Raw genomic sequence first — 24108 nt, 5'->3', positions numbered from 1 at the left:
AGAGAGAGATAAGGAGAGAGAGAGAGACAGAGATAGAGAGAGAGAGAGAAAGAGATAGAGAGAGAGAGAGAAAGAGAGAGAGAGAGAGAGAGAGAGAGAGAGAGAGAGAGCGAGAGAAAGAGAAAGAGCGAGCGAGAGAGAGAGAGAGAGAGAGAGAGAGAGAGACCTAACCCACACTATTGAATTGGTCAAAAAAGGAACATTTTACATCTGACTAGAAATGAATAAGGAAATTATCTCAACATAGAAAAATGTCTTCACGTGCGCTACCTATATCCCCCTAATAGATTCCACATGCTTTAACAATGACAGCTTCTCCATCCTAGAGGCGGAGATCAACCATTCCCAGGCCCAGGGACATGTACTAGTCTGTGGCGACCTAAATGCCAGAAATGGACAAGAACCTGACACTCTCAGCACACAGGGGGACAAACACCTACCTGGAGGTGGCAGCATTCCCTCCCCCATATGCCCCACAGACACAACTACGACAACATAACCAACAAAAATGGGTCACAAGGCCTGCAGCTCTGTCGGACGCAGTCAATGGTAGGCCTCGAGGGGACTTCTATGGTAGGTACACATATAGATCATCTCTTGGCAGTAGTACTGTAGACTACTTTATCACTGACCTCAACCCAAAATCTCTCAGAGCATTCACAGTCAGTCCACTGACACCCCTATCAGATCACAGGAAAATCACACTACTTGAACAGAGCTATGTTCAATCACGAGGCATCAAAGCCAAAGGAACTGAATAATATAAATAAATGCTATAGAAGGAAGGAAAGTAGTGTGGAAATCTTCCAAAAAACAATCAGGCAACAACAAATTCAATCCCTTCTAGACAATTTCCTGGACAAAATGTTTTACTGTAATAGTGAAGGTGTAAACTTGGCAGTAGAAAACCTAAACAGTATATTTGACCTCTCAACTTCCCTATCAAATCTAAAATATTCAAGCAGACAACCTAAGAAAATTAACAACAATGACAAATGTTTGATGAATAATGCAAAAACCTAAGAAAGAAATGGAGAAACCTTTCTAACCAAAAACATCGAGATCCATAAAACCTGAGCCTTCCCTATGGTGAATCACTAAAACAATACAGAAAGACACTACGGAAAAATAAGAAATCAGAAATCAGCTCAATGTAATTGAAGAATCCATAGACTCTAACCACTCCTGGGAAAATTGGAAACAACACAAAGAGTTATCTATCCAAAACAGAGATGTATGGATAAACCACTTATCCAATTTTTTTGGCTCTATAACAAAGAACAAACAGCAAAAACACATTAAAGACTACCAGAACCCACTGAACTCTCCAATTACATTGAATGAACTACAGGACAAAATACAAACCCTCCAACCCAAAAAGGCCTGTGGGGTTGTGGGGTTGATGGTATCCTAAATGAAATGATAAAATATACAGACCACAAATTCCATCCTCAGCTCTGGCATCTTCCCCAATATTTGGAAACAAGGACTGATCACCCCAATTCACAAAAGTGGAGACAAATTTGACCCCAATAACTACTGCGTAGTTATACGTAGTACGTAGTTATATGTGTCAACAGCAACCTTGGGAAAATCCTCTGCATTATAATTAACAGCAGACTCATACATTTCCTCAGCAAAAACAATGTACTGAGAAAATGTCAAATTGGCTTTTTACCAAATTACCGTAAGACAGACCACGTATTCACATTATAAAATCCATGTACACAAGCAACAAGTGTACTGTTAAAATTGGCAAAAGACACACACATTTCTTTCCACAGGGCCGTGGGATGAGACAGGGATGCAGCTTAAGCCCCACCCTCTTCAACATATATATCAAGGAATTGGCTATGGCTCTAGAACAGTCTGCAGCACGCCTCACCCTACTAGAATCTGAAGTCAAATGTCTACTATTTGCTGATGATCTGGTTCTTCTGTCCCCAACCAAGGAGGGCCTACAGAAGCACCTAGATCTGCACAGATTCTGTTAGACCTGGGCCCTGACAGTAAATCTCAGTAAGACAAAAAATAATGATGTTGCAAAAAAGGTCCAGTTGCCAGGACTATGAATACAAATTCCATCTAGACACCGTTGCCCTAAGGCACACAAAAAAACTATACATACCTCGGCCAAAACATCAGTGCCACAGGTACCTTCCACAAAGCTATGAACGATCTGAGAGACAAGGCAAGAAGGGCCTTCTATGCCATCAAAAGGAACATAAAATTCGACATACAAATTAGGATCTGTCAAAAAATACTTGACACGGGCCTCCTGGGTGGAGCAGTGGTCTAAGGCACTGCATGTGCTAGCTGTACTCTGGGTTCGAGCCCAGGCTCTGTCACAGCCGGCCGCGACCGGGAGGCCCATGGGGCGGTGCACAATTGGCCTAGCGTCGTCCGGATTAGGGAGGGTTTGGCCGGCAGGGATATCCTTATCTCATCGCGCACTAGCGACTCCTGTGGTGGGCTGGGAACAGTGCATGTTGACCAGGTCGCCAGGTGTACGGTGTTTCCTCTGACACATTGGTGTGGCTGGCTTCTGGGTTGGATGCGCACTGTGTTAAGAAGCAGTGCGGGTTGTGTTTTGGAGGACGCATGGCTCTTGACCTTCGCTTCTCCCGAGTCCGTGAGGGAGTTGTAGCGATGAGACAAGACAGTAACTACTACCAATTGAATACCATGAAAAAGTTACTCAGTTATAGAACCCATTACCCTTTATGGTTGTGAGGTCTGTCACCAACCAAGAATTCACATTTGGGACAAACACCAAATTGAGACTGCATGCAGAATTCTGCAAAAATATCCTCTGTGTACAACGTAAAACACCAAATAATGCATGCAGAGCAGAATTAGGCCGATACCCGCTAATTATCAAAATCCAGAAAAGAGTCGTTAAATTCTACAACCACCTAAAAGGAAGCGATTCCCAAACCTTCCATAACAAAGTCATCACCTACAGAGAAATGTACCTGGAGAAGAGCCCCCTAAGCAAGCTGGTCCTGGGGCTCTGTTCACAAACACAAACAGACCCCACAGACAGCACAGCAACACAGCAACAGGACAGCAACACAATTAGATCCAACCAAAGCATGAGAAATCAAAAATAGAATTACTTGACACATTGGAAAGAATTTACAAAAAAACAGAGCAAACTAGAAGACTATTTGGTACCTGACCACTGTGACTGACCCTAGATTAAGGAAATATTTGACTATGTACAGAATCAGTGAGCATAGGCTTGCTACTGAGAAAGGCCACTGAAGGCACGCCCTGACCGTAGAGTTATTTTTATTCTCTATGCTTGGTTGGTCAGGGTGTGACTCGGGTGGGAAACTCTATGTTCTTTGTTTCTATGTTTTGGCCGGGTATGGTTCTCAATCAGGGACAGCTGTCTATCGTTGTCTCTGATTGGGAATCATACTTAGGCAGCCTTTTTACTTTTGTATTTGTGGGTAGTTGTCTTTGTTAGTGGCCTGTATAGCCCTAGTAAGCTTCACATTCGGTTTTGTTGTTTATTGTTTTGTTGGCGACATTTAAAGAGAAAATCTACGCTCTCCACGCTGCACCTTGGTCCGGTCATTTTCAAGACAGCGATCGTGACACTTTGTGACACTGCCCACAAAATGAGATGGAAACTGAGCTGCACTTACTAACCTCCTGCCAAATATAGGACCATATTAGAGACACATATTTCCCCCAGATTACACAGACCCACAAAGAATTCGAAAACAAATCCAATTTTGATAAACTCCCATCTATTGTGTGAAATACCACAGTGTGCAATCACAGCAGAACGATTTGTGACCTGTTGCCAGAAGAAAAGGGCAACCAGGGAAGAACAAACACCATTGTAAATACAACCCATATTTATGTTGATTTATTTTCCCTTCTGTACTTTAACTATTTGCACATCATTACAACACTATATTGACAAAATATGACATTAGAAATGTCTGTATTCTTTTGGAACTTTTGTGAGTGTAATTTTGTATTGTTTATTTTACGTTGTTTATTATCTATTTCACTTAATTGAAATTAATTGAAATTGAATTGAGAGAGAGAGAGAGAGAGAGAGAGAGATGGAGGGAGGGAGAGAGACTGGGAGAGAGAGAGATGGAGGGAGAGAGAAAGAGAGACTGGGAGAGAGAGAGAGAGTGAGAGAGACAGAGAAAAAGAGAGAGGTCGTACACTGTGGCGGCCAATGAGGGCCGGGGGATATCATACATCATAACCCATTATGCCTCACTCACGACACGTCCTCCTTATCTTACTTTAGGGCCCCCTGTCACTCTGGCAATGTCATCTCTAACTTCACCACTACCAAAAGGGCACACTTTTTTCTCTAGACTTCAGCACTACCAAAAAGCAGACTGTTTTTTTGTCCCTTTTAAAAGAGACAGACATGAAAAGAAACCTGATAACGTCTAAAGAAATGTACTAACAGCCAGGGTAGAATACATGACATTAGCACGGCTTGTACACGGCTCACTAATGAATATAGTGAAGTATTACAGGCACATAGGAGGGAGGGTTGGGGAAGGACGGGAGTCCAGTCTTGACTGTGTATTTGTACCTGAGGAGGGTGTCATTGGGGCAGCCACCAGACCGTTGACGTTGAAAGCTGCCATTTGCTGCATTTGTGCCGCAGCGATGGCTGCCATGGGGTTCAGATACGAGTTCTGGGTCGCCGCCATTAGCGCTGCTTGCTGTTGCATCATCTGCTGTGGCATTGAAGAGAGAGAGAGAGGAAGAGGGGGGGTGAGGGAAAGAGGAGGGAGAGGGAGGCAGTGGAAGAGAGAGGGAGGGAGACGGTGAGAGGGGGAAAGGGAGACGGGGAGAGAGAGAGGCAGGGTGAAATCGCCGCAGGACGAGGGGCATGTTTACTTTCACATCACTGTTTGCTTGGCCATGTTGTTGAATAGACAGGTCTCTGTTGCCCCGGAGCCCTGCTACTTAACAGCACTGCTGCTTTACAGGGCTGCTGCTCATTACAAACAACAGATAACGCAATATAATGAGATGAAGCTAGAGGGCCGACAGACAGACAGACAGACAGACAGACAGACAGACAGACAGACAGACAGACCAGACAGACAGACTGCTTTACTGTGTGTGAGTGAGTGATTCTCACCTGCCAGGGCGAGCTGTTAGTTACAGTGTGAGTGCAAACTCTACAGTTTCCAAACTTGAGGAGATGTTAACTTCAGGTGTGAACGTAGATAGACAGAGTGTGTATGGCAAGCTATCAGGAGGAGCCGTGACTCGCATGCGCAGAGTGTAAAAGCTCACCGTCTCCTCCCCCGTGGAGCCGAGACTTACAGCGTGAGAGTAGGCGCCATAGGCCCCAAACTGGATGGTCATGGGGCTGAAGATGCCGAGCTGGCCCGCCATCTGATGCATCCTACGCAGGGTCCGCTCCTTGTCCGTGTCGGCAAACTTCACCACCAGGCTGGAGGACGCCCCCTGGGGATACCCACACTGCAATCAGTCAAGACAACACTCATCTCAGCAATGGACAGACACACACCACCCTCAGTCAAGACAACACTCATCTCAGCAATGGCCAAACACACACTACACTCAGCCAAGACAACACTCATCTCAGCAATGGAGAGACACACACCACACTCAGTCAAGACACGTACCTCAACGACTACGCACGCACACACCTCGACGCAGGACACCACACGTACTCATGCACACACCATACTGAGTCATGACCACACACACTACACCAGACACACACACTACACAACACCAGACACATACCACACAACACCAGACACACACCACACAAGGTCTGGGCGGACATATTTTAAATGACTCCAATCTGAGTTGTGTAGAGACAGTGGGAATAGTAGATGATCTGTGGGTTTAGTGAAATTTAGACTACTAGTGTACACACGGAGTGTACAAAACATTAAGAACACCTTTACATGACAGACTGACCAGATGAATCCAGGTGAAAGCCATGATCCCTTATTGATGTCAGTGGTTAAATCCACCTCAATCAGTGTAGAAGAAGGGGAGGAGACAGGTTAAAGAAGGATTTTTAAGCCTTGAGACGATTGAGACATGGATTGTGTATGTGTGAATGGGCAAGACAAAAGATTCTAAGTGCCTTTGAATGGGATATGTTAGTAGGTGCCAGGTGCACCGGTTTCTGTCAAGAACGGCAACAGTTTCCCCTGTGTATCAAGAATGGTCCACCACCCAAAGGACATCAAGCTAACTTGATACAACTGTGGGAAGCATTGGAGTCAACATGGGCCAGCATCCCTGTAGAACGCTTTCGACACGTTGTGGAGTCCACGTCCCGACGAATTGAGGCTGTTCTGCAACTCAATATTAGGAAGGTGTTCCTAATGTGTGTTATACTCAGTGTACATTGGAGTGAACTGTGGTCCTTAGTGTGGTCCCAGAGGAGCCCCAGTCCCCCTCCCGCTGCTCAACTGAATACGATACTCCATAATGAGGTCTGACTGGAGCCTTTGGCGTGCACAGGGAGAAGTATTGACTAATGACAGTGCCTTATGGCAGATATAGTGCTGTATTGATGTCTGTGCTTCTGAGTTTGGATCCAATTAAATCATTTGAGAGACAGAGACCAGAGTCAGTTCTTCATATGACGTCCAGGGAAAGGAGAGGAGAGAGGAGAGAGGAGAGGAGAGGAGAGGAGAGGAGAGGAGAGGGGAGGGGAGGAGAGGAGAGGAGAGGAGAGGAGAGGAGAGGAGAGGAGAGGAGAGGAGAGGAGAGGAGAGGAGAGGAGAGGAGAGGAGAGGAGAGGAGGCTGCCAGACAGGCAGAGAGACAGACACAGAAAGCCTCAGACACTGTCAAGAGGCCCAGATCCTATTTATTTCCAGCCAGTGCACGCTGCGCTGAGAGAGAGAGATACCCAGGAACTGCTATTGCGGTTGCACCCAGGAAAGGTCAGAAGGACACAGGTAGCCAGGGGGAAGTCAGGATGTGATTAGCCAGATCAGAAAAGCAAAGACACGGGGAGAGAAAAGGACTCCATAATCATGACTTGTATTCATCTTTCATATAATGTGTCATCTTGACAGGTTAGGGTTAGGGTTAGGGCACAAACGCCTACTTTGATTTGTATTTTGATTACAATGTTTCCTTGCACAGTACAAATCGAAAAGAGATGGAAACTACAGGGAGACAGAGAGAGATGAGGACTAGTGTGTGTGTGCATGTGTGTGTGTCAACAGCCAGAATGTAACCTCTACTGGGTCTCAAATACAAAAGGCTAGAACCCAGCCCAAGCAACTCCCCAGTGGTGCTTGAAGGGGGTCCGCCTCAAAAAGCAAAACAGAACAAAGACAAAGTCCCCCTTACAAACAAAGAAACAAACAAACTCCCTCACGCGGTGAATGCAAATGCAGTGAGTGAGTGTTGAGCCCATCCACCAATAGCGGTGTGTGTGTCTCCTGCACTGTGCTGTAGAGGCTGGGTGGGTGTTGGGAGGGGTGTCAGCCTGCACCCTGGGGGGACAGTTGGTGTCATATTGGATTCTTCCTGTCAGAGGAGCCAGCCCTCTTCAGCCCTGCACCTGCCAGCCAGCGCCTCACCTCAGGCCAAGGGGGACCCATCTGGTTCTGTTCCCAAGATGCCATTTCAATTAGCTGAATCAATATGGCGGAGTGCCGCTCTAATGGTACACTGTTTTGTCCTTTCTAATTTCATTTCATTTCCTTCCCACCCCCTGACCTTTCACTGTTCTTTCCCTATCTTCTGCTGGGGCTGGTGGAGGGACGGGACTGTCGGTTTTAATGAGGTCTGCGCTGAGCAAACATATCCCTCCAGCGCCCCTCCGACCGGTCGCACCACGCCTCTGCACTGCCCCTGCTTCCCACTTTTCCTTTAGCAGAGCGAGGGGCTGGCACTTAGATCACATTCATTTTCTGCTTTATGTAGCTGTGTATTCCTTTATCTATTTATAACAATTTTTCATTAACCATTCTTCATTTATTCATGAAGAACGCATTGTGAGCAGCAAGAAGAAGGCTTGGGAGGGGAGAGCTCCGGGCAGCCTCTACTCAAAGCACTGTGACTCAGGACTCACTGACCCAAGCTAGGCTGGGCTGGTTTCTCCCTGCCTGCATAGTGCAGAGCAGAGTAGAGTATCAGGGAGCAAGAAACAGTCTGCAGAGCCAGCCTAAAGTAGTACTATAACTGAAACACTACCACAGCTCCTATTCACTATGGCACTGGAGAGAGAACAAACTGTGCTGGGCTTAGAATCTCATACTTTCAAAAAAAATCCCCTAAATCAGAATTGACTCTTCACTCTATCTATAAAATATCTAGTGTCAGAACAAAGGATTTCATACCTTCTACTTCCTGTTATTCTACCTGATACATCCTGACTGGATCTCCAGCCCGATCTCTAGGAGAGACAGGGGACTTCAGAGGAAGAATTCACTCGAGGGGGATCAGAGGACTTCATCCATCTGAAAAGAACTGGGAATAATTCAGCCACTAGATGGAAAGCAGCTTCTCTCTCTCTCTCTCTCTCTCTCTCTCTCTCTCTCTCTCGCTCTCTCTCGCTCTCTCTCTCTCTCTCCTTTCTCTCTCTATTCTCTGTCTCTCTCCCAGCAGAAAATCATAACCTGACAAACAAACAACAATAATAACCTCCAACGACATGACTCCTATCTCGAAAGAAAATGAATTCAGTGAGGGGCAACAGGGAGCCTTCACTTTTGATGGGTACAGCTGAGGAATTTGTCACAGGTTCAATAACTAATCTAATTCTGAGAACAACACACTTGACTTGTGAAAAACTCACATTGGATGTTGTGTATGGGCCAAAACGAAGAAGAAGAAAAAGATGGAAACGTAATTGAGGGATTAGAAATAAGCCACAAGAGTGAAACGCCATTCTGTTTTTATCTGCTCATAGCCCTGATATGAAGTCACTGGTGTGAAGTGGGTACTATACAGACATGTAAACACACACTCAGACTTTATCCTCAGCAGAAGCTTATGACGACAAAATATGGGAAATAATGTGTGGAAGCCTGTCTTAACAGAATACTAATGACAAACCATTACTTTACTATCATAATGGCAACCATGTAGACCGTTTTTAAAAGAAAATGACTTCTGAAATTCTATGTTTATCTGTAATCATTCAGCTTCTATACTTCATGGACATAGCAAAAATTCCAGTCTCCTCAATATGGTGTCAAAACAGGGAATGCTTTGTAAGCTATTGCACTAAAATAGTCCTCTAAACCCTGGTTCAGTGACATTATTGGGCTCCATCCTTGCTGAAAGGGTTCAACCCAAAGCCGTAAATGAGATAATCAAATTGAAGATAACAAGTTTGTCCAGTAATTGGATGAGGCCTCCATGTGGGCCTCCAGTTCAACTCCAGTTGAACCGGTCTCTCCACATATCCCTGTGGGCCTGATGGGAGGTATGTGTCTCATTAGTCTGTCTGTCTTTTTGTCTGCATTGGTCCGTACTGTCCATCAGTGACATGGCAACATGACCTACCCACGACACTCAACCACTTTAACAACGCACACAAACACACCATTAAAATACACACACAGTGTAAGCGATCTCAAGCAATAAAAGTGTATATTCTCGTACTTGTATTTGTGTTAGAAATTCTATCATGCTTTCATCCAGCGTAGAAGAGAGAGAGAGAGAGAGAGACAGAGAGTGAGAGAGAGAGAGTGAGAGACAGAGTGAGAGAGACAGAGACAGAGAGAAAGAGCGACAGAGAGAGTGACAGAGAGAGAGCGACAGAGAGGGAGATATATAGATCAATAGAGAGAGACAGAGAGACAGAGAGAGACAGCGAGAGAGAGAGAGAGAGAGAGAGAGAGACAGAGACAGAGACAGAGAGTGAGAGAGACAGTGAGAGAGAGAGTGTGAGAGAACGACAGAGAGAGAGAGACAGTGAGAACGACAAAGGGATTGAGAGAGAGAGAGAGTGACAGAGAGAGAGAGAGAGAGAGAGAGAGAGACAGTGAGAGAGAGAGTGTGAGAGAGCGACAGAGAGAGAGAGACAGTGAGAGAGAGAGAGAGAGAGAGAGAGAGAGAGAGAGAGAGAGAGAGAGAGAGAGAGAGAGAGAGAGAGTGAGAGAGAGAGAGAGAGAGACAGAGACAGAGTGAGAGAGACAGAGAGTGAGAGAGACAGAGACAGAGACAGAGTGAGAGAGACAGAGAGTGAGAGAGAGAGAGACAGAGACAGAGACATAGAGAAAGAGCGACAGAGAGAGAGTGACAGAGAGAGAGCGACAGAGAGGGAGATATACAGATCGATAGAGAGAGACAGAGAGACAGAGAGAGACAGCGAGAGAGAGAGAGAGAGAGACAGAGACAGAGAGTGAGAGAGACAGTGAGAGAGAGAGTATTATGTGTCATGCTCTCTAGCTTTGTGTTATCTCTCATTAATCTGGCTCTCCACTACCTCTCTTTCTCTCCCTTCTCTCCTCTCACACACTGTCTCACTCCTGCCAACACTAGTGAGCTCAGCAGGCCCTGTCACCGCCGGTGCGACACAGAACACGGCCATGTCTGCAATTTGCTGGGTGCTGTCTGCCCCCGGCTCTGCCATTTGAAGCCCTGCCACCTGTGTCTCCCCCTTTTTTCGTTCTCTCGTTCTCTTTTGCTCTCTCTCGCTCTCTCTCCACAGCCTTAATTCAACAGCTGAACCAAGAGAGCGTCGGCCTGTTTGGAGCCTGATTACCTTTTAAGTTCAATTAGGGGCACCTGCAATCTGCATCAATTAAAGGCCTGACCTGATCTATCAGCCGCTGCCCTTCGGTGGCGTCCCTCGCCCTTTCCCTTCATTACCATGGCTTTCATTACCACCCAATGTATTTTGGTCTGTGCAGGTATTATTTACGGCCGGGTGTGGCTGCCAGCTAACACAGATGCTCTAGAGTTGAACATTAAGAGAGAGCTCTTTGTGCGAGACTGGTCCAGACCCCACAGCTGGCAGTAGGTTAGAGAGCCTCTCTGGATCCTGCCTCCTGTTAGTCGGTTGTTGACGACATGTGGCACTGATATTATCCAAATTAACTGCATCCCCCTAGGTATCAAAGCCTTATCTCGGTACTAATGGCCACCTTGCCTATTAATCTGACTGGGACTTGGACGTAGGATATACAAGTAACAGGTGCAGGGGTAGTGGGAGAGATATGGATAATATAGATTATAAATGAGCTTTTGGATGGCTCTGGATACAACTCCGGGTCTGTTTGGGGCTCCATATGTCGCCTTGGACAGTTCATCTGTCGTGGAGCAGCACTCAAGTGGTTTAGCTGGCTTTGGTACTGACCCTGTGTTACTGCAGGCTGGGCAGGGCAGGGGCTCAGCGCAGCAACAGACACACACCCAAAGTTAGAGTTGTTGTGTTTTTTCCCCCCTCCCTAAGCTTGTGACTTCTAATGCTATTGCAAAACGTGTCAGACAGCATCAGTAAGGGAAGTATGTGTAAACGACATCCGGCTTCCAGGACACTATCCTGTTGCCAGAGAGCTGAAGTAAATATTTATAGCAAGACATCAATGGAGTGTATGAACTTAAGGTGTCTGCCAGGGACTGTGAATCTAAAATATGCATGGAGATTCTGTGTTATTCATCATCTTCCCTTAGTAAAACATGTTTAATGATGGCCTTTACATGCCAGATAACAAGCATAACAACCCCAATTTGTAATTACTGCAGTTTGACAGGAGTTGCAGGATATCCAATAATTAGGATGATTCCCAGTATGTTGGGTAGAGGAGATGTTTGTGTTTAGAGAAATACAGCATGATACTGTAAAACACTTTGGTTCCACGGTTTATTCTCTACTATCGTGGTCTCAAAAGGATCGTCCAAGCATGCTTGCTGCAAAACCTACGACTATAAAGGTAATAACTAGTCTCCTAAGACTCGTAAGTTGTGCTAGTATATTGCATTTTCTAATTAAATACGCTGAATGATAAGCTCTGTGTGAATGTTGTGTTTTTAGACTGAAGGAGAATTCATTATTGATTATTTTCCTCTACGGAAAAGTACCTCCCAATGAGTGTGCACTAAATCAATTATTACACTTTTGATTTCAGATATTTTTCAGAGACGATTTCCATATTTGAGCATGAAATAATATGAATCTTGAAAAGCTGCATAATTTCTGTTGCATGTATGTTCTAGGACACACATAACGTATACTATTCATATGTCATTACAAAATTATTTCTATAGATACAGACTGGTACAAGGTACAATAGATATGAGAGGAGATATACAGGCGTAGGATCTTAATTTGACCAGTTTCTCACAGCAGGAGTAACCCTGCAGCAACAGGAAATGTGAATTACTGATCCAATAATATATACAGCATATTCAATGACAAGACATATATGCTGCACATACATACAGTAGTGCAATGTGAAAAGTTAACATTAATAAATGCTAAGAAAGTCTAGGTGAAAGTTTTATGTGTGAATGTATTATTTGAAAGCTTTAGGAAGGGCGGTTATGCCGTCAATGTTCTATACAGTATGTGTGAATACCCATTCTGTATACTGTACGAGTACTAGTATCTTATCGAAGCCGTGTGTGTGTGTGCGTGTAACACGGTTATACTCACTGGCATGGTCTGTCCGCCGTGCAGGCTGTTGATGGCCGCCTGTGCTTCTGCGTGGCTGGAGAACTTGACAAAGGCACAGCCTGCACACACGCGCGCCCACACCGACAGACAGTCAGGGAGGGAGGGAGGGAGGGAGGGAGGAGAAAGAAAGAGAGAGAGAGAGAGAGAGAGAGAGAGAGAGAGAGAGCAGGCAAAAACATTCATTACCATTATTTTCATGTTATCTAGTTTGTTAATGTATTCTGCCATTTGTGTTTTCAGTGCACAACTCTGAATAAATCATTCTAATTGTAGTGTAGGCGTTAGCTGCATGGAACATCCTGTCCCTCGCCCATTTCTAATTCCACCCCTCTACGCCGGAGCACAGGAGCAACAGCATCTACCACCGAGCCTTGGTTGTGATTATTAATCTGTTTAATATTTACACATTGTGATCTGTGTGCAGTCTATCATAAAACAGATTATGATGACAAAGGCAGAGTATTATAATCTGCCTATCTGCCAGTATCTTTGCTTGTGTATAATTTTCTACTAAGGGCTTTGCTCAAGGGGCATTCAAATCATCTTAAATCCATTGCCTGGCTTATGCAAAAATCTACAGGAACAGACAAAAAAAACTGAAGGTAAAATTCTTGGGGTTTTCAATTAATTAACTTCTGCTTTCGATCAGCATAATATATTAAACAAGATTAACGTATAAAAATGTATGCCCATGATCAAAAACAAACCCACAAATATGTAGCTATTCCAAGGATAAATTGTCTAAACATATTCTGATCTGTCAAAATGTAAATGTTTATTGAGGGAGAGATAATAAAACAGAAAAAACTATGCAAAATAAAGAAAGTGTTGTACTGTATAAAAGTGTTGTACTGTTTAAAAGTGTTGTACTGTTTAAAAGTCTTGTACTGTTTAAAAGTGTTGTACTGTTTAAAAGTGTTGTACTGTTTAAAAGTCTTGTACTGTTTAAATGTGTTGTACTGTATAAGAGTTTAGTACAGTTTAAAAGTGTTGTACTGTTTAAAAGTGTTGTACTGTATAAAAGTGTTGTGCTGTATAAAAGTCTTGTACTGTTTAAAAGTCTTGTACTGTTTAAAAGTCTTGTACTGTATCAAAGTCTTGTACTGTTTAAAAGTGTTGTGCTGTATACAAGTCTTGTACTGTTTAAAAGTGTTGTACTGTATAAAAGTATTGTACTGTTTAAAAGTGTTGTGCTGTATAAAAGTCTTGTACTGTTTAAAAGTGTTGTACTGTATAAAAGTGTTGTACTGTATAAAAGTCTTGTACTGTTTAAAAGTGTTGTACTGTATAAAAGTGTTGAACTGGATAAAAGTCTTGTACTGTTTAAAAATGTTGTACTGTTTAAAAGTCTTGTACTGTTTAAAAGTGTTGTACTGTATAAAAGTGTTGTACTGTTTAAAAGTGTTGAACTGGATAAAAGTCTTGTACTGTTTAAAAGTATTGTACTGTTTAAAAGTGTTGTACTGTATAAAAGTCTTGTACTGTTTAAAAGTGTTGAGCTGGATAAAAGTATTGTACTGTTTAAAAGTGTTGTGCTGTTTAAAAGTGTTGAACTGGATAAAAGTCTTGTACTGTTTAAAAGTGTTGTGCTGTTTAAAAGTGTTGAACTGGATAAAAGTCTTGTACTGTTTAAAAGTGTTGTGCTGTTTAAAAGTGTTGAACTGGATAAAAGTCTTGTACTGTTTAAAAGTGTTGAACTGGATAAAAGTCTTGTACTGTTTAAAAGTCTTGTACTGTTTAAATGTGTTGTACTGTATAAGAGTTTAGTACAGTTTAAAAGTGTTGTGCTGTTTAAAAGTGTTGTACTGTATAAAAGTATTGTACTGTTTAAAGGTGTTGTACTGTATAAAAGTCTTGTACTGTTTAAAAGTGTTGAACTGGATAAAAGTCTTGTACTGTTTAAAAGTGTTGTGCTGTTTAAAAGTGTTGAACTGGATAAAAGTCTTGTACTGTTTAAAAGTGTTGTGCTGTTTAAAAGTGTTGAACTGGATAAAAGTCTTGTACTGTTTAAAAGTGTTGTGCTGTTTAAAAGTGTTGAACTGGATAAAAGTGTTGTACTGTATAAAAGTATTGTACTGTTTAAAAGTGTTGTGCTGTATAAAAGTCTTGTACTGTTTAAAAGTGTTGTACTGTATAAAAGTGTTGTACTGTATAAAAGTGGTGTACTGTTTAAAAGTGTTGTACTGTTTAAAAGTGTTGAACTGGATAAAAGTCTTGTACTGTTTAAAAGTGTTGTACTGTTTAAAAGTCTTGTACTGTTTAAAAGTGTTGTACTGTATAAAAGTGTTGTACTGTTTAAAAGTGTTGAACTGGATAAAAGTCTTGTACTGTTTAAAAGTATTGTACTGTTTAAAAGTGTTGTACTGTATAAAAGTCTTGTACTGTTTAAAAGTGTTGAACTGGATAAAAGTCTTGTACTGTTTAAAAGTGTTGTGCTGTTTAAAAGTGTTGAACTGGATAAAAGTCTTGTACTGTTTAAAAGTGTTGTGCTGTTTAAAAGTGTTGAACTGGATAAAAGTTTTGTACTGTTTAAAAGTCTTGTACTGTTTAAATGTGTTGTACTGTATAAGAGTTTAGTACAGTTTAAAAGTGTTGTGCTGTTTAAAAGTGTTGAACTGGATAAAAGTCTTGTACTGTTTAAAAGTGTTGAACTGGATAAAAGTCTTGTACTGTTTAAAAGTGTTGTGCTGTTTAAAAGTGTTGAACTGGATAAAAGTGTTGAACTGGATAAAAGTATTGTACTGTTTAAAAGTGTTGTGCTGTTTAAAAGTGTTGAACTGGATAAAAGTCTTGTACTGTTTAAAAGTGTTGTGCTGTTTAAAAGTGTTGAACTGGATAAAAGTCTTGTACTGTTTAAAAGTGTTGTGCTGTTTAAAAGTGTTGAACTGGATAAAAGTCTTGTACTGTTTAAAAGTGTTGTGCTGTTTAAAAGTGTTGAACTGGATAAAAGTCTTGTACTGTTTAAAAGTCTTGTACTGTTTAAATGTGTTGTACTGTATAAGAGTTTAGTACAGTTTAAAAGTGTTGTGCTGTTTAAAAGTGTTGTACTGTATAAAAGTATTGTACTGTTTAAAAGTGTTGTACTGTATAAAAGTATTGTACTGTTTAAAAGTGTTGAACTGGATAAAAGTCTTGTACTGTTTAAAAGTGTTGTGCTGTTTAAAAGTGTTGAACTGGATAAAAGTCTTGTACTGTTTAAAAGTGTTGTGCTGTTTAAAAGTGTTGAACTGGATAAAAGTCTTGTACTGTTTAAAAGTGTTGTGCTGTTTAAAAGTGTTGAACTGGATAAAAGTCTTGTACTGTTTAAAAGTCTTGTGCTGTTTAAAAGTGTTGAACTGGATAAAAGTCTTGTACTGTTTAAAAGTGTTGTGCTGTTTAAAAGTGTTGAACTGGATAAAAGTCTTGTACTGTTTAAAAGTGTTGTACTGTATAAAAGTGTTGAACTGGATAAAAGTCTTGTACTGTTTAAAAGTCTTGTACTGTTTAAATGTGTTGTACTGTATAAGAGTTTAGTACAGTTTAAAAGTGTTGTACTGTTTAAAAGTCTTGTACTGTTTAAAAGTGTTGTACTGTTTAAAAGTGTTGTACTGTATAAAAGTGTTGTACTGTATAAAAGTGTTGTACTGTTTAAAAGTGTTGTACTGTTTAAAAGTGTTGTACTGTTTAAAAGTGTTGTACTGTATAAAAGTGGTGTACTGTTTAAAAGTGTTGTACTGTATAAAAGTGTTGTACTGTATAAAAGTGTTGTACTGTTTAAAAGTGTTTTACTGTATAAAAGTGTTGTACTGTTTAAAAGTGTTGTACTGTATAAAAGTGTTGTACTGTTTAAAAGTGTTGAACTGTATAAAAGTGTTGTACTGTATAAAAGTGTTGTACTGTTTAAAAGTGTTGTACTGTTTAAAAGTGTTGTGCTGTATAAAAGTGTTGTGCTGTATAAAAGTGTTGTACTGTTTAAAAGTGTTGTACTGTATAAAAGTGTTGTACTGTATAAAAGTTTTGTACTGTTTAAAAGTGTTGTACTGTTTAAAAGTGTTGTGCTGTATAAAAGTGTTGTACTGTTTAAAAGTGTTGTACTGTATAAAAGTGTTGTACTGTATAAAAGTTTTGTACTGTATAAAAGTGTTGAACTGTATAAAAGTGTTGTACTGTATAAAAGTGTTGTACCGTTTAAAAGTGATTTACTGTATATTTAAATGAGCCTACATTGAGCACTTTAACTTCCATAGGTGCATTGTACTGCAGGCTTCATCCCAGTCATATTATGCTCAACAGTTTCTTCTAGTTTAGACTCCTTCATACTCCTGTCTTCTGGAGGCAGCTCGTGTCTGGTTACTAGATAGCTAATTAACGACATAGGTAATTAACTCATCTGGATTCATATGGACCTTTCTTACCGGAGCAGGACCAGTGTGTAAGGCAGACAGCGTTTTCCTAGCTTTTAAAAACAGCTGATACCCGTTTAGAAAGCTTTCAACAATCCAATTAGAAGTGTTTATATACATTTATTCATCATCAATTCCCCGCAGGGGCACAGATGATTCATTTAAATTACAATGGCTGATAGCTACACCCAAGAGAAACACAGCCAGACAGCCCATTCACTTAGGCATTCTAAAACAGCCATCCAGCAGCCCAATGTAGACAAATGAATCATTTCCTCAACCAAATCAAATGTGGCCAAGGATGGAGTTACATACACTGGCTGCATATAAACAGTTTCCCCCTGTCACCTTGGCAATCTGTGCTCCATCAACATGATCAATGTTGTATGTAGAGATGTGAAAATGTGATTCTAATGTAATATAATGTTTTCTAAACGTAAATGGGAACTCTAATGACGGCTACGAGTATAAGTTAGTATGTGTTCAGACCAGATGCTATATAAAGGCAGGAGACATGACTAAAAAGTGGTTGGTAGACAAATCACAAAGGGCTTTGATTTCACCGTGGCCCCCTTACTCTCCCTTCTCTGGCACTCCCCTCTGCTTTGGAAGTTAAAGGTCCCTTTTTCCTCCAACTGGAGCGAGGGAGGGAGGCGGCAGCCTTCTGGGGGAACGTTTGATTGCACGCCTCTGTTTGAGGGAACAAAAGCGTTTAACCTTTGTAGTGGAAATAATAAAGGGAGAGTTTGTTCTGGAAACTCAAAGAGCCCAGCTTTCGTTTCCAGGTCCTAGATGGTATACTGTTGGTTATCTCCCTCCATCCCCAACATCCACCTAGCTAACAAGGCTGGCCCTGGCAGTGATTAAGCCCTGGTGTCCCGGCTCAGCTCAGCCCGACTGGAGGCAGGGCAGGCTGAGAGTCGCTGCGCTCGGCAAACAACATGCATTTAAACACATGGGGCTCTCAACGCCCCCCACTGACTGAGACAGCGAATGTAGCGGCGTGTGTATAGCCTTGCTTTCCCTGACCTAGAAAAAAAAAACCTGGATAGGTTTAGGACCCGGAGCATGAAGTTCTCTAAAGAATTGGAAGTGAAGCTAGACTCATAAATTGTAGTGCGCAGTCAGTCAAGGTTTTTGAATGTGATGGTTGAGAATAGGAAGAAGGAAAAAAAGAAAGAAAAAAAGACTGCATTACTTTCAAGCTAGCTGGAGGTTCTGTGCTGCCTTTTGAATTCCTGGAGAAAATAATATGTATGCATGAATTCCATCAGGCAGAATGGATGACATTTATAACACAACTTAATTATAGACCTAAAAGCCATCTCTCTGATATTCCTGACAATTCCTCGCTCCATTCAACTCTGGCAGCAAGTGTTTCACTTTGAGAGTACTTTGAGCAGGGCTGCCATACAGAGATGGATGTCAAACTTCTTGGCCTTTTTATTGGGTTGAAAGGATGCTGAAAGCCTCCGAGTGGCATACATTTACATCAACAGGGGACAAAGGCTCCATAATGGAATAGAGAGCACTGTCAATTTCAAGATCTGTTTCATTTGACTGATGGGACCATGTCTAGTGGTACTGTGGTTGCCAAAGTGATTTGTCTCCTTAACGATGCCATGGGATTGTTGCACAACTGGCTCTGGTCGGAGCAGTCAGTCAAACCCTTCTCTCAGTCACCTGGGGGCCAAACAACTGGGACAGTCTGTAAGAAACAGACACCACCTATGCTTATGGTACACAACTACAGATCTTAGCACAACAATGTAGAGAGATATAAAGCAAGATGAAGAAAAGAGCTGGTGATGTGAAACTGGTGATGAGAAGGGTATAGAGAGTAGTATCGAGAGAAGAGAGGAGCGCTACAGTGGCTGGCAAATGAGTGAAAGAGGGAAGGAGTGAACGAGGGAGCACACTGGTTCCCGTTTGACCCAGCAGGAGCACACAGCGCTGGGCTTATTTCATTTTGTGGGTTGTCAATCAGAGACAGGCAGGCAGCGGGAGCGGCCCGGGGAGAGGGAGCAGGGAGCAGGGAGCAGGGAGCAGGCCTTTGGGCAACGCAGAGCAATAGAGCCCGGATCAACAGAGAGCGGAGCAGATGTTCACACCGATAGTCACATGGCTCATTATAGCCAGCCTTTCTCTTGAATGTACATGGAAGCTGCACATTATCAAACCTCCTACCTTCTCACACATCTATTTCACACATTCAGCCATTTAATATAGGAGGATAAATCACAGGCAATAGAAAGAGAGATACAGAGAGAGAGAGTGAGGTAGGGGAGAGAGAGAGAGAGAGAGAGATAGTGCACCCCAACGCTCGCTGCTTATCAGAGGAAATAACAAAGCTTCTGAACTACTATATGAGAGAGAACCATTAAAGAATAGGAGGAAGACACACTGCTGGCTAAGAACAATCCTTGAATCAAAAATCCATAGCCATCTTTCACGTTATGATTCAATGGACTTCATAGCGTTTGGGCTGTTGTTGTGTTTCGGTAAATACTGCTCTACTGTTATTGTCGTGAGTGGCAGGCAGTGCTAAAATCCAGGGACAGACTGATTTATTTACAGTAGGACATCATTGTCCACAAACGTCTCTAGGGAGGGGTGACAGGGATGTGGGAAACAAACATAATTACACCCCTCCGCCTTTCTGATAACAGGAAGAGGAGGAGGAAGGGAGTTGGAGGGAAGAGGAGAAGGTGTTTGCAAGGTGTTTGTTGAGTACGAGCCTAGGGAAAGTGAATGGTGTTAGGAATGGGGACTACAAAGGGAGAGCTGGAGAAGGAGGGAGTGAAGAGCGAGAGGTGCGGAGAGAAAAGATAGATAGGTGAGAGGAAGGAGGTGTGATGCTGTATATGTAGGGGAGGTACAAGGGGAAGGCGAGAGAAAGAGGTGGAAAGGGATCTACAGAACAGTAAGTGGAAGGTATGGCCAGGGGAGAAGAGGAGGGTGAGCTAAGGAGTGGATGAGAGTGGGAAGGAGACAGGTGAAGTAAGGGAATATATAGAGGGGGAGAGAGAGGGAGGAGAAGGAGAGAGTAGAGTGAGAGAGGGAGAAAGGGGCGAATAGAGAGCGAGAAACAGCGGGAAGGAGACAGGTAAAGTGAGGGAATATACAGGCGGAGAGAGAGGGAGGAGGAGAAGGAGAGAGAGTAGAGATGGAGAGGGAGAAAGTGGGAATAGAGGGAGAGAGAGTGTGTGAGAGAGAAAGAGAAGGGGAGAAAGAGGGGAGTGAAGAGCAAGAGACAGTGGGAAGGAGACAGATAAGAAGAGAGGGAGTAAAGAGGCAAAGAGGAAGTGAGGTGTGTGGGCAGGCGCTGACCCTTACTGGCCCCATCAGGCCCTCTCAGGACGGTGCACTCCTCGATCTGGCCGAAGGTCTCAAAGAGCCGCCGGACGTCCTCCTCGCTCTGCTGCTTCCCAAGCATCCCCACAAACAGCTTCCTGTCTTCTGGAGGGAAACCGGGGGAGAGGAGGAGAGGAGGGAAAGAAAGAAGGAGAGAGAACACAAACAAATGCTACAGCTGATGGTACCGTTCTGCTGAGTCTGTGAGGATCACCTCAGCAGGAAACTCAAAACACTCCCTGTCATCATCAGGCACACTGGTGTGTTCTGTTGTTGTTGTTGTTGTTGTTGTTGTTGTTGTGTGGTTTCCCTGGGAGGAAGACATGTTCCTGTCTCCACTGAACTATTCTAGTAGATAGAGCTGCCTGTAGTGTCTGGGTGATGTTTGATACAGATGTTGTTTGGAGTGCTGTTACTGTCAAGCAGCAGTAATACATGAAGATAAGAGCTCCAGTATAGCATAGTAGTGTATATAGTATACAGTGTATAGTGTTCCCTGGGTTGTGTGTTGTACAGCTGTATCCTGTGTTGACCTATACCCTCCCCTCCATCGTCCGCTTTGACACGGCTAGTCCTGCTGGCCAGAAAGGGGCGCTGTGACTACGATGTATGGCTTCTATACCTCCAGATCTGCCCAGTCAGAAGGGAGGATTTTTCTAATTAATCTCCCCTGGCATTAGACAGAACATTCATCTTCTTTACCTTCTTCTACATTATGCATTTCCTATTTGACTGTGTTGTGGAATGGAATGACTACTAGCAAGAACCCATCCCCAGAACTGATGTAACGTGGCAGGGAGAGGAAAACGAGTTCATTGGAAACGACTCTGTTGATCTTCAACGTGAGTCATTTGACCGCGTTGGGGAGGGAGCGGTGGGGGGAAGGCGAGGGGCGAGAGCATCACCTGGCCCTGGACAGATGTGACACCTCCTGTACCTGCCAGGTACCATTAGACACAGTTGTTCTAAAAATAAAGCTGGGGGGAACATCAGATCCTGTTACATTCCTGTAAAGTTAAAATGCTCCCTGCTTCAACACACAAATGAGCACATGCATAACCAGTATGCCCTGCCAGCCTGCCCGACGGCGTGCCGCTCTTACTATAGCTGGAGGTGTCTGAGCTTTATCTTAAAGTGGAAGCCCTCTTGCTAGTCACGATCACGCTCATCTGGTCACGCCTCACACGGACCCAGCCATACAGGGAGTGTATTAGGCAGTGTGTATTAGGTCGTTTTTGAATTGTTAGATTACTGCACTGTCGGAACTAGAAGCACAGGCATTTTGCTACACTCGCAATAGCATCTGCTAACCATGTGTATGTGATCAATTTGATTTGACTTGATACACTGACACAGCCTCACACGGACCCAGCCTCAAGTCTCAAACGTCATGACCACGGCCCCAGCCTCTCACTCCTACATGACCATCTGCTGTAATAACTGGCCTCACGCATTCTCCTGCTCCTACACATTCATCTACGGTAGGGGCGGCAGGTAACCTAGTGGTTAGAGTATTGGGCCGTGGTTATGACGTTTGAGATTTGAGGCTGGGTCCGTGTGAGGCTGTGTCAGTGTATCAAATCAAATCAAATTGATCACATACACATGGTAACTGAAAGGTTGCTGGATCAAATCCCAGAGCTGGCAAGGTAGAAAATCTGTCGTTCTGCCCCTGAACAAGACACTTAACCCACTGTTTCCCAGTAGGCCATCATTGTAAATAAGAATTTGTTCTTAAAAAATACAGTAGTCACCGTCACACAGCCATCTCTCTACTCATTAAAGCTCCTCTATTTGGCCTGATAGGCCTGACGAGAACAGGGTACACCGTGTGTGGTCATGGGGAGCGGCTGGATGGGGACTAGACCATGAGAGGACAGGATATGGGTCTCAGCCGGGATGCAGTCACAGCTTTCAGCTCACAGAACAGTCCAAGACAGGTGCTTGTCTGGAATGAGTCAGAGCAGAGGTGAGACTTGAGTGGCTCCTAGAACACACCTGACTCCATTTGGACTGTCTCTCTCTCTCTCTCTGTCATCAGACGTTTCATTGGGGTGTCACTATCAGGCCTTAATGGTAGAAGTGCACTTTTACAGGCCTCCTGTGGCATCTTAATGTTTTGGGACAAAGACTAATTTCCAACCGGGGCCTGAGGAGGTCTAATGATAGCTTTACAAGGCTAATTAACTAGCCATGAGTGAGGTAATAAACTTTTCAAACATGCAAACTGAAGAAATAGATGACACCCAGCGAAAGCGTTACAGGAAAGTGAGAACTCTTCTGAGCCCTCCTCTGGGAGGGAGGAACGGCCGGAGCGAGAATATTGAATTTGGAGCCGATATCTTTTCATTGCCTGACCTAAGCACTCTTCTCCTTTCCTCTCGCCGAGCCGGCCGGCCGGCCCACCGCACCGCACACCCTGGCCAGAGTATGAATTGCTATTAATTAGTCCATTTTGCACCTGTCTCCAAAGCAGCGCGTTATTGGATCTGCAAGGTTTCTCTACTCTTATGGCCACTCGGAGGCTTTTAAAGTGCATTTATGGTTATGAATAAATAACCAGCGATGCTCACTACTCTGCATAACGAGATGTCTAGCCTCCAGAACAGACTGAGAGAGTTCTTCATAAAAGTGTGTGTGGAGGGGGAAAATCAATGAGAATACAGTTAAAGTACAATCCTGCGTTTACATCCAGACTCAAGTGAATGCTTCACTATGCAGAACACTTAGGATTTAACTGACATGGCGGGGCTACTTGACCCGACTGTCTGTCTGACCCCTCTCCTCCATACTTATCTATCACAGAGAGATCCTAGCCCTCTTACCCCTGTCTGTAAATGAGCCCTGCTATAACAGGTGATCTGTACTGTGAATGAGGCTCCACTCAGCACCCGCCCATGTAATCGACAAGGTCCTTCCTCCCCACTGCTTTACATTGAAGCATGAGTGTCTGCATGAGAAACAGACATGGAGAGAGGTTGATAGCTAGGTTTGTGTGCTACATTGTCCAACTGACTGCACACACACACACACACGCACGCGCACACACGCACACACACAGACACACACACACACACAGTTACCCACACTATCCTCCACTCGTCTCTCTCTCCGCAGCTGTTCATTGCTTGACTGAAGGTAGGAGTAATTGTGTGGGATATAGGGCTGTGTCAGTCTGAGATGGCATGTCCAGTCTGAGATGGCATGTGGACGGCCCCATTTTAGGAATGCAAATAGAAGAGAAGATCAAAGTTATCAAAACACAACTGACATCTGACAATCGCTTGTCTCAGGAAGCCTTTTCATTCCAGCGCCCGGTGTATTAAAAATTAATGGATTTTGCACAGATGCCATATGCTGTCAAGATTGATGCTTCTCTCTCTGAATTAAAGTGTTACCTTTTGTTGTAGGGTGCAGTGTGTCTGGCTTGGTTCTTTATTTCCCTCCCTCTCTCTATGTCTTCCTCTCTTTCTCTCTCTCACTCACTCTCTTTCTCTCTCTCACTCACTCTCTTTCTCTCACCGGGTGGGGAATGAGCTGTTGAGAAACCTACTTAGCTAAGGTTTTTCCTTCTGGTTGCAAGTAAATGCCACCCTAGAAACAATTAGTATCATGCTCCACTAAAGTGTCAGTGGTTGACATGTTTTTTTAATGCGGCCTCATTGCCATATCACTTGCTGCTCACGCCGAGCGTATGTGAGTGCTGTGCTCTGAAAGCACGGACAGCTGCACCCAA

General features: G+C 43.4%; 1 protein-coding gene across 1 annotated transcript in view; it reads right to left on the bottom strand.

Annotated features, from left to right (window-relative positions):
• LOC139412175 (CUGBP Elav-like family member 3-B) overlaps nt 1-24108 on the bottom strand; it is a 163840-nt gene that overhangs the window by 19518 nt on the left and 120214 nt on the right. The window contains exons 4-7 of the mRNA XM_071158992.1: nt 20349-20477; nt 12616-12695; nt 5296-5469; nt 4580-4724 (exon numbers count right to left, since the gene is read on the bottom strand). Coding sequence (XP_071015093.1) covers nt 4580-4724; nt 5296-5469; nt 12616-12695; nt 20349-20477 — 528 coding nt within the window. The remainder of the gene's footprint in view (nt 1-4579; nt 4725-5295; nt 5470-12615; nt 12696-20348; nt 20478-24108) is intronic.

This window comes from Oncorhynchus clarkii, chromosome 6 (assembly GCF_045791955.1).
Source record: "Oncorhynchus clarkii lewisi isolate Uvic-CL-2024 chromosome 6, UVic_Ocla_1.0, whole genome shotgun sequence".
In the NCBI taxonomy this organism is placed as follows: domain Eukaryota; kingdom Metazoa; phylum Chordata; class Actinopteri; order Salmoniformes; family Salmonidae; genus Oncorhynchus; species Oncorhynchus clarkii.
The sequence above is the reverse complement of the archived record's forward strand: the minus strand, read 5'-3'. Positions and strand labels throughout refer to the sequence as shown.